At 54.5% G+C, this 10,077-nt stretch overlaps 1 protein-coding gene across 5 annotated transcripts; it reads right to left on the bottom strand.

The window, feature by feature from the left end:
• Positions 1-2,117: 2,117 nt before the first annotated feature.
• On the bottom strand, positions 2,118-9,530 carry SLC35C1 (solute carrier family 35 member C1). 5 transcript variants are annotated; one of them, XM_059931444.1, is made up of 3 exons: positions 9,424-9,530; positions 7,265-7,791; positions 2,118-4,051 (listed from the first exon to the last, which is right to left on the bottom strand). In XM_059931444.1, exons 1-3 carry the CDS (start codon positions 9,453-9,455, stop codon positions 3,492-3,494), a joined length of 1,119 nt encoding a protein of 372 aa, XP_059787427.1. In that variant the 5' UTR covers positions 9,456-9,530; the 3' UTR covers positions 2,118-3,491. The 5 variants fall into 5 exon arrangements, with proteins under 5 accessions (XP_059787427.1, XP_059787429.1, XP_059787430.1 ...); XM_059931446.1 differs by having other exon boundaries at positions 7,265-7,986; positions 9,424-9,497; XM_059931447.1 differs by lacking the exon at positions 9,424-9,530 and adding an exon at positions 9,130-9,396.
• Positions 9,531-10,077: the final 547 nt, after the last annotated feature.

The following is a 10,077-nucleotide window of genomic DNA, read 5'->3' as shown; positions in this document are numbered from 1 at the left end:
CTAGAGAAGGTTCCCCTCTGATAGTCTCCATTTTGGCTTTTCTGTTTTCTTCATTGTCCTCAACATGCTGTATTTATTTGTTTACTTGTTTTTAGTGTCTTGTCCACTGTTTGTCTCCCTAGTGCCTGGTGCATAGTTAATACTCCAAGAGATTGTTGTTTGTTGATGTTGATAAGAACAATAGCTCACTGTATTTCCAGAATGATGCTGAGCATTAATTCACAATCATTTTGTGTGGCAGGATGGACAAGGATTATCCCCATATCTCAGATAGGAAAAGTGAGGCCTGGAAAGGTTAGGGGACTTGCCTGAGGCCCCCTAGCTTCTAAGAAGTGGAACCCAGGTCTCCTGACTCCTGGTCGAGTGCTCTTCAAAAACAGAAGTGAAGAGCGATGCATTCTGAAGCAGAGGTGTGCTGCAGTGTTGGCCCAGCTCACTGTTCCTAAATTCTCCATCTTCACCCACCAATTTTTTTGGCTGGGCAGGCTGACTTCCATATCCCTGCCTTTTGTACCAGGCATTTTTTTTGTTTGTTGTTTGGGGCAAGTTAAAATATATTTTCTGAGTTTTTCTTTTTTTTTTTCAGTTGTATCCACCGTATTTCAGGTTATCTTTGTTGATGTGTATATGACATTTACATGGTTTTTTTTTAACCCTTCCTGGCTTTTTTTTTTTAGAGGAAACTTTCAAGAGAAACTCCTTCTTGATAGGTACATTTTTTCTTTAGCAACTTGTTATCACTGGAATCAAAGGGAGAAAGTGATCTCTTTTTCCATTGGTTGTATTTGTATGTCACAAACAAAAGACAATTTGTTCAAAAAAAAAAGGGACAAGAGAGAAGGGGAACAGTGGGTTTGCAGGGGAAGGAGCACCTCTTCTGCTGCTTGCAGGGGAAACATTCCTGGAGGCGGTCTTGGCTCCTTTAAATACCATAGAGATGAGCTGGGGGCGGGGGTGCTGACTGTGGGAGAGGCTGGGATGCTGGAAGGCTGGCTCTGGCTGTTCCCTGGGCTTCATCTGCATCAGAACTGGGGTCTTCTGCCGCGTGTGGATTCAAACCCATCCACATACACTGCACATCTTTGTGTTTTTCTGTATGGGGGTCTTGCACAGTAGGCTGTTCAGTTGTGTCGTGAGAGTTAAGGCTGCCTGAATTTTTTTCAAACTATTTAGGTTTTTCTTGAATCTTGTTCAAGAAAGTGCAACTAACATTAAGAAGGTTATCTCAATTTTCTGATCATACAAGGGGTGCAGAAACGATTATGTCCCTTCTCTGTTTAAGGGACCTGGTGACGGTTTTAAAATCGTTTAGAATCAAGTCCAGATTGACCACTGCATTCAAGGCTGTTCATGCCATGGCCCACCCTCCTTTCCTATCCACCCTCCCCCCCCCAAAAAAAACCTCTCACCACTCCCCATGTGCTCTTTCCTCCGCTTAACCTTGTTTCCTGGGCCAGTCTACCCTTGCTCCTGGAGCCCCCTACTTGCCCAGTAATATTCAGTTCAAACATCTTGGCCCTTGTGAAGACTTGGTCTCTCCATCTTCTGAGACCTCAGGGCAATACGGCATCTGTTATGGGGACCTTGATGTGTGTTTATATTTGAGACCCTTAAAGCAGATTTGGGTCTTCATACCAGTATGTTCTACCACAGTGCCTGGCACGTAGTAGATGCTCAAAAAATGCTGGGTACAGTTAAGGGCATTGTGGTTAAGTACCTGTGCTCTGAAGGCAGAGACCTCCGTCTGAATCCTACTGCTGCCTCTTCCTTCCTGTGCTCCTCCTTGAGCCTCAGTGTCCTCATCTGTAAAATGGGGGATCAGCGATGGTGCCCACCTCAAGGCGCGTGGGAGGGTTGTGGAGATGAATGATGGAATAGAGGACTCAGCAGTGTCTTGCCTCCAGCAAGTGCCCAGTAAATGGCAACAAGCACCAATACGAAACCTGAGGTCCGGAAGGAGTATTGGTATTTGGATCAACCGCTTGCCTGGAGGGAGAACAGATTCTTAGAAGGGCTGTCCTGCTAGAACCCAGGCTTGGCGATGGCAGGGATGAGCCTTTGTTCATAAATCCCAGCCAGACCCTGCCTGTCCCTTCTCGTTGCACACACACAGGATGTCTTACTCTGATTTTTAATTAAATCACACACAATTCAGGGCATCAGGCCCCACCAACTTCATTAGAAACCACCTGGGATTGTGCGGGGACTGGAAGAGAGTACTCGTGAGAAGACCCACTCTCCCCAGCCTTTCGTTACAGGGGCTGAAAACATCAGGAGCTACCCCAAGGAGTTTTGTTCCACTTGGTGGAACAAAACACCCAACAGAAGGGACAGGAGTTGTGAAAGCCACCCTCAGGCCCGGAGGGTGTGGTGAGGGGAAGGGAAGATTCTTTCGGCCCCAGACTCGGGGAAGTTTGTAATTGTTAGCTTAACACCTTCATCAAGAGCAGGTTACAACACCTGCCCTGCAGGGACCTGGATCTTGGGGGGCCCAGCACAGCTTAGGTGGAAGGCTCTGAGCTGACCCTGGCTCCATCACCATGCCCTGGAGAGGCAGAGTTGGGAGAAGGCAGAGTTGGGAGAAGCCAAAGCGGCTCCCTGCCTCCACTTCTGGGGGGCTGTTACCTGAGCCAGGTAATTGTTTGTGCCAGGTGGCAGTTGCCCCTCAGGGGCAGGGGAGTGAGGCGGGCAAAACTGGTGTTAGCAACTGTGGGAGGGTGTTAATGACTGCCACAGTCAAACAGTGGAAACGTGGGGTGCAGACAGCGGGGGGGAAAGGGCGCAGGGAAAAGGTGCTCTCCCATGATGCAGCCCACTCCCAGGCCACTTCCCAGCAGCCCCTGCAGGTGCCTGGGCCAGGCTTGGGTACCGCTGATCCTTCACCCCCTTGCACGGGGGCTGCTGGTCTCAATGCAGAGAAGAGAGAATGTTTGTTCATTTCCTCCCTCAGCCCAGCCTACACTTTCCTCCAAAAGAAGGCTGGTTTGGGGTGGGCCAAAGCTATGCTGCCTGCCCCGGGGCACAGAGGTGTGAGGTTTCCCAAATCCTAAGCCTGTGGTGGGGTCACACCCCCATCTCCCCTGAGTCCAAGTGAAGACGTAATGGCTTTGCCAATACTGTCCCTTAAAGGTTGTGGCCTGTCCCCAACCCCAAAGGTCATGTGGAGGTAGGAGGCCCTGGCAGGGGGACAGGAGGGGGTGCTGTCCCTCTCCTACTCCCAGAGAGCTGGTGCTCTTCCAGAGAACCTAACTGGCTCTTCCCATGGGGGACCCTCCTCCCTAGGGGAGGACAGAAACCCAGAAATAGGAAAGGGGGTCGAGACAGGTTTGGCAACTTTCTGACATCACTTGGAAACACTGGTTCCATTTCAACCACCAGATTCCCATCAGGTCTGTAAGGCCACTGTCTCTGGGTCCAGAGAGACACCTTCACTGCATTCATGGGCATTCTCCCTGGGCTGGGCGGGGCCATCGCAGGGTCTCCGGAGAAGCTCACACCTCCACGTTACTCTTCTCCTCCTCCTTGGGGCGGGGCTCCTCCTGAATCTTTTTCATCTCCCAGCCCCTGACCCAGGTATAGGCGGAGGAGCCTCCCAGCACCATCATGTTGCTCATCCACCAGAGGAAGCTCTTCGTCTCCTCGTAGTAGAGGACGGCCAGCACCGTCTGGGCGCAGGCTTTGGCTGTGCCGGACACGTTGTGGGTCAGGGGACTGGTGAACTTGATCTGCAGTCCTGTTACATAGCCGATGGCGAAGCCAAACAGGCCGCCCAGCGTCATCATGCCCCAGAAGTGGGCGCTGCCCAGCTGGGGGAAGTTGTAGAGGGCCGGGAGCTCCCCCAGCAGCAGGAGCAGGGGCAGAAAGAGGACGCAGGCGTTGACGTTGTTGTAGAAGGTCAGACGCCAGATGCTGCCGTCCACCGCCGGGAGCACCTTCTTCGTGTAGATGGCGTTGAGTGAGACGCAGAGGCTGGCGAGCACGCCAAAAAGGGTGCCCGTCCAAGACAGGGTACCCTCTGCGCCCTCCTGGTCCACACCAAGCCAGAAGCCACCTATAGTAGGGAGAGGAGGAGAAGGGCGAGGGGGATGAGGATGGGCAGGAGGAAGGACAGAGAATTTTGCCACCAAAGTTCACAGACTGTGTAACGCTGTCCTCATCATCCCATTCTCCCTGCTCTTCCTGCAAGAAACGTGTGCAAAGTCTCCCCTACATGCTAAGTACAACGCAGGGCTGGGGAAGTAGCCCAGGACATGAACCCTTCCTTACGGAGCTCATATTCTGGCAGAGGAGAGAGACATTAAAACGATTCATTTCCCAATGACTTCTTTAATTACAATTGTAATGAGGCCCATAAAACAGTACAGGGTGCTGTGAGAACCCATAACTGGGTGACTGTGCTGGCCTGGGGCACCTGGAAAGCAACATTTGAAATGAGCTCTGAAGGATGAGCACAGATACAGCACTTAGTGGTTAAGATGACCTTGGGAAAGCGACTTAAGGTCTCGGAGCCTCGGCTTCCCGGTCTGTAAAATGGGAGCCTACAATGGTTAGAAGCACTTGTGGCCTGAGGTCTTTGGGGATAGTCACTCTTTCTGAGACTCTCACGTTGTGACATCTCCTGCTCACAGAGCCTCCATGGCACCCCACTGCCCCCCAAGTCTGCAAGGAGTCTCAGCCTGGCACGCTGGGCTTCCCACGCCCTTGCCACGACCTGTGTCTCTGTGTCACGATCACCCCGAGTCCTCTCTCATCTCCCTGCTTCTCACACCAGAGCTCAGTGTCCTTGACCATTTACTGCACCAGAAGCACCCTCCTCCTTCCTGGGAGATTCCACTCATTCTTCAGGGTCAAAGCCAGTCTCTCCAGGGGTGAAGTCTTTCCTGATACCCCCAGCACCCGACCTCTTCCTGGCCTCCTCCTGCTGTGCTTTCCTTCAAGACCCTTGCCTGCCCTGGGCTGCTAGGCACCTGCCCATGGGGACAGTACAGTCTCTTTAGCTAGACCCCACCTTCCCAGAAGGCAGGGGCTGAATCTTACACATGTTGTATCTCCCGCGACGTGGTTTTGGTGTCAGAGAGATTTGGGCTCTGATCAGGCTCTGCTATTTAGAGGCTGGGTGGCCTGGGGACAGTTTACTTAACTTCTCTGAGCTCCCATTTCCTTCAGCTGTAGAGAGCTGGGTCACATTCTTGACCCTCCCACTCCAATCAATCTACTCTCCGCCTTGCAAACAGAATGATCTTCCTACAGTACAGATCTGCTCAGGTCCTGTCCTGGCTTAAGGCCCCTCTGTGCCTCCCCACTGCCCTCAGGAAATAGTCCAGACTCACTTAACTTGGGCAGCCTCAGGGGTGCATCTTGCTCTGGCCCAGCCATGCAGAAATGCGCACGTGTTTTCTACTGACTAGAACATTCTCTCCTCACTCCTTCCTTATACCCATCTAGTACTTTCTCCGGAATGCCTGCTTAGATTCCTCCCTCCCCACTCCCCACCAGGGTTTCCACAGCACCTTTTGTGTCCCAATCCCAGGAGGCCTAGAGAGTCACCTGAGACCCATCTTCCCCCACGAGGAGGAAGGAAGGGGAAACACTGTGGAGAGGAAGCCAGGTGCTGGGCCAGCAGAGAGCACCAGCCTCCAGGGCGCCTGCCCCATCAGGCTGGCCAGCGAATGCACTTTCCCAGCAGCTATCTCACCATCTGCTACTTTGATTACTTTTCGGGACTTGGGCCTAGTTTCCCTAATGACTTCACTGGTCGGCATGCAAATTTGCCAACCAGGAGGTCCCTCCCACTCCACCCCTTATAGGGTCAGCAGGGCTGAAGTGGAGATCCCTGGGGCATTTGGCTAAGTGGGGCCTGGGAACCCATACCAGCTCCCTTGGGGAGGAAGTGGGAGCAGCGAGCCCGATCTGCCAGGGGTCTTAGCAGCTCCCCCCCACTCCAACCTCTGCCCTGCTCCCTCTCCCACCTTGGACCTAGACTGGGCAGCCCTAGGTCCCGAAGTGGCTCAGTGAGGGGAACATTTTCTAGGACAGGTGGCCTGCGATGGGCCTCTCCTCGGCAGCCAGTGCATCTCAGCCTGAGACTCTGAGACACCAACTGAGAACATGTAGGTCAACCAAGAAGAAATTTGCAGCACCAGGAGGAACCCGAACAGGTTCAAAGAAAGATCCCATTCCTGGATGACTGAGCCCCAGGAGGGCTCTGAGGGGGTGGGAAGCTGGGGGTGCTCTTACCTAATGGGCTGCAATAAAACATTTTGTGACGATGGAAATGCTCTGTCATCTGTGCTGTCCAATACAGTAGCCACTGGCTACACGTGGTGACTAAGCACTTGAAATGTGGCTACAGAATCAGGTAACAACACCTGCAACTGAATAACTGAATTTTAAAAATTTCACTGAATTTGAATTGGAATAGACACATGTGGTCCGTGGCTGCTGAACTGGATAGTGCAGTTCTAACCTCTAGGGGACAAGAACAGAGCAGAGTGGTTAGAAACACAGGCCTGGGGGTCCGGCCAATCTGAGTTTGCATCCCAGCATGGCTACTTCCTAGCTGTGGGGCTCTGGGTAAGTGACTTAACCTCTCTGAGTATCAGTTTCCTTGTTTGTGTAGAGTTGATCATGGTGATGCCACCACCCAGGGGATCTCTGGGGAACATAGGAGATGCTGTATGCGAATGATTAGCACAATGTCCCCATCAATCATTTTTATTTTCTGAGGGTCAAGTCTGGGAAGACGGCTAAGTTATCTCAAAGCATATCTCTTGCCACTGACTCAGGCATTATTGTAAGCCTGCAAGGTCAGACGGTGATGGTATATTTATTACAAGATGCCATGTCCTCTAGAAAGAGCACTGGATGGGGAGTCAGGACACTTGAAGTCTTGAGAAGCAAGAGAGTATAGTGGTCAAGTGTAAGGAGCCAGATTACTTGAGATCAGATCCCACCTCTGCCACTTAGCTGAGTGATCTTTGACAAATTACTTAACTTCTCTGTGCCTTGGTTTTCCCTCTGTGAAATGTAGATTAGAATCCCATCTTGTTTGAAGGGCCCTGATTGGGCCCCTAACTTGCTAGGTGACCTCCAGAAAGTTACTTGCTTTCTCTGGACCCCAGGCTCTTCCTCATATGACTGTCACGACAAGGGAGCTGGGACAGATAAAGTCAAAGGTGTTTGACAGGGTTGTTCTTTAGGGTTTTGGCCCCCATCTTCCCCCATCCCCCACAGCCATTCCCCGTGGCCCTGGCTGGCCACTCACCAATGATGATGCTGCAGGTGAGCAGGGCATAGAAGGAGGTGGTTTGCTTGAGCAGCAGGTAGGAGAGCAGCACATTGAAGACGGTGGTGAGTGAGCGGCCCACGTTGTAGAAGGCCACACCCACATACTTGAGGCAGAGGTTATTGAAGGTGATCATGCCAATGAAGACCACCGACAGGGGCAGGATGCTTCGGGCCACCCTGAGGTCCAGGCGCAGGGTGGGGAAGTCCATGGTACCAGGGCAGCAGGTGGCCAGTGAGCTGAGGCCCTTGCACAGCAGCGCGGTCACCAGGCACTGGTAGAAGGTGACGAAGATGGGGGTGTCCAGCCGTAGGGAGGGGCTATCCAGCAGGTACTTGTTAAGGAACACCATGGAGATGGACGTGACCCAGTAGAGAGAGACTACCAGAGCGATCTGCAGTGCCCGCAGCACAAAGGGCTTCTCGTGGCTGGCCTCTGCCTCTCCGGAAGGGTCGGAAGTCCCCATCAGTGCCATGTGCAGGATCTTTGACCGCTTCAGAGAGGCCCTGTTCATGGTAGCAGAGTAGCTGGGTCACCCTACAGCCAGACTGATTTCCTGGAGTACGGAGCTGTGGGCTCACTTCTGCTTTCTGCAAGCTGAAGTCCTCAACTGTCACATGGCAGGTGGCCTGGAGGCCTCCCACCCTTCTCCTGGATGGAGAGGTTCTGCTCTGGGGTGAGTCCCACAACCTGCTGCCACCCTGAGGGGGTTCATGAGACAGACACAGGGAAGAGGTGAGGGACGGGCTAAGGTTGGACAGAGATGACAGGTCAGGGGAGAAGGGGCTGGGACCTAGCAAGGAGGATTCGCAGGAAGGGGGGGGCGGGGGAGAGATATGGAAGGAAAAGGGGGAGAAATGCAGGGCGGAGGTGCTAGAAAAGGGCGGAGGACAGCGTGAGGAAGAGGTGCAGAGAGAGACAGGCATGGGTTGCTATGGGAGAGAAAGGTTTGCAGGGTGAGAGGGGGAGGCATGCAAGGAGCTGAAAGGAGAGCGTGCGGGGGGTTTGGAAAGAGGGTGCAGGCGAGGTCAGAGGCGCTCAGGGCCCAGGCGCTTTGGACCGGAAGGAAGTTGGGCCAGTACAAGCCCCAGGCGGGCGGTCTTCCCCGGTGCCGGCCCTAGCTCCGCCCCGCAGCCTCCGGACTTCCGAGGCCGCTCCCGCCGGCGAGGCGGGCCCAGGACTCATTTCCTGACACGCCCCCAACCGCCTCCTTAAAGAGCCCGCAAGCCCAGCGTCTCCCTTAAAGCCACAGCCTCAGAGAAATGGCCTTCGGAGTCAGGCTCGCGTCGGGTCTCTGGCAGCCCTTGTGCGCTCCCTGCCCGCAGATGGTGGTGCTGGTGTTAGATCTCGGTAGCCGCGGGAGGTGCCTGTGGGTGCTAGAGCCTCGGCCCCCTTCCTGCCCCCAGTCCCCCTCCTCCGCCCCTGCTCCATATCCTCTAGAGGCTTAACGCCTCTCGACTCGGCTCATCTGCAGGTCCACGTTTCCCCTCATCCCCGGGCAGGACTGCGTCCCCAGAGCCTTGGGACCACCCCGCGTTCCCCGGCGTCTAGAGAACCCCCGCCCCGTAACCTGCCCCGCGTCCCTCTACCTAGTCCCGCTCACACTTCCAAAACCTTGTTGCAGTCTCCTCCTTCCCCCTACTTTCACCGCCCCATCCCTCTCCCGAGCCGGAGACCCCCAGCAGCGCCCCCCACCCCACCCCCGATTCGAGACCCTCCCGGCGGCCGGATCCGAGCCTCAAGTCAGCACCCCCTCCCCAAACACCCTCTCCAGGCCCGGCTCAGCCGCAAGCTCCGACCCCGGGGCTGGCGTTCGCTGGCCGAGAAGGCGACCCCGCGCTCACCCCCGTCCTCTGCACCTGCCGCCGGCCCGCGCCACATTGAGCCGCACCTGCAGCGCCACGCCCAGGGCCGCGCCCGCGGGAGATTACTTCCTGCTCTCCCAGCTACGGGCGTGGGCGCCGCGCCAGCCTCGCCGGCCTGCTCCCCACGTGGACCCGGGGTGGCGGCGGGGCGATCCGGGCCGTAGCCTGACCTTGGCCCCGGGTTATCCCACCGGTCGTGGGAGCAGGCCCCCTTCTCTTTCCAAGGCCACCCCAGACCGGGGTATACCGCCCAGGATCCCCCGCTCCAGTTACCGCGGCTTGCACGTCCCAGTACCCGGCTGCATTCGTGGCCCGCTGCCGCGCACCCGGTCTGTGCTTCCAAAAGTGTGTTCGGGGAACAGCCGGGATTCTTCCTGCCAGCAGTTAGTGGAGGGTCCCCCTCCCCCTCCCAGGGACGGGCCCTGGGAAATGGTCACCAGCCTGGGCCGTCACTCACCAGACAGCCGGGAGGACCGACTTCTTCCTGGTACCCGCTCTAGCACCAACGTTGGGTAGCTCACTTCTCCGGAGTTATCGTCATTAAAACTAGGGGTCTGGACTATACCAGTGGGTCTCAACCTCCTTGCTCAAAACCCTAGCTGATATGGTTGAAAGTAGAGACTACTATTTGTTTGTAGGATGTCAAATACCATTTAATTAGTACCATTTGATTTATGGGTGAGATGTCTGAGATTTGCTTCGAAATACTCAGAATACTCACCCCCACCCCCCAAAATATCCCCAACGGTTGATAGATAAAACAAGATAGGCAATTGTTAAAGTTAGGCATGGGAACATGGAGGGTATAGGAGTCTCTTTACTTCTGTGTACATTTGAAAATTTCCATAATAAGAAGGTAAAATTTATGGAGTACATTTAAAGTCTCACTTGCTAACTGCATAAACCCTCGCCCCAGTTTAACACAGC

The sequence above is a fragment of the Balaenoptera ricei genome, chromosome 8 (genome assembly GCF_028023285.1).
Source record: "Balaenoptera ricei isolate mBalRic1 chromosome 8, mBalRic1.hap2, whole genome shotgun sequence".
Lineage (NCBI taxonomy): Eukaryota > Metazoa > Chordata > Mammalia > Artiodactyla > Balaenopteridae > Balaenoptera > Balaenoptera ricei.
This window is presented reverse-complemented; position numbering and strand designations above follow the sequence as displayed.

Coding starts and splice junctions, on each gene's coding strand:
- SLC35C1 (XM_059931444.1), bottom strand. CDS start 9,455: ATGCAGCCGGGTACTGGGACGTGCAAGCCGCG. Junction 7,792..9,423: donor ACTGGGACGTGCAAGCCGCG/GTAACTGGAGCG, acceptor TACCATGAACAG/GGCCTCTCTGAAGCGGTCAA. Junction 4,052..7,264: donor CACCTGCAGCATCATCATTG/GTGAGTGGCCAG, acceptor TCCCTACTATAG/GTGGCTTCTGGCTTGGTGTG.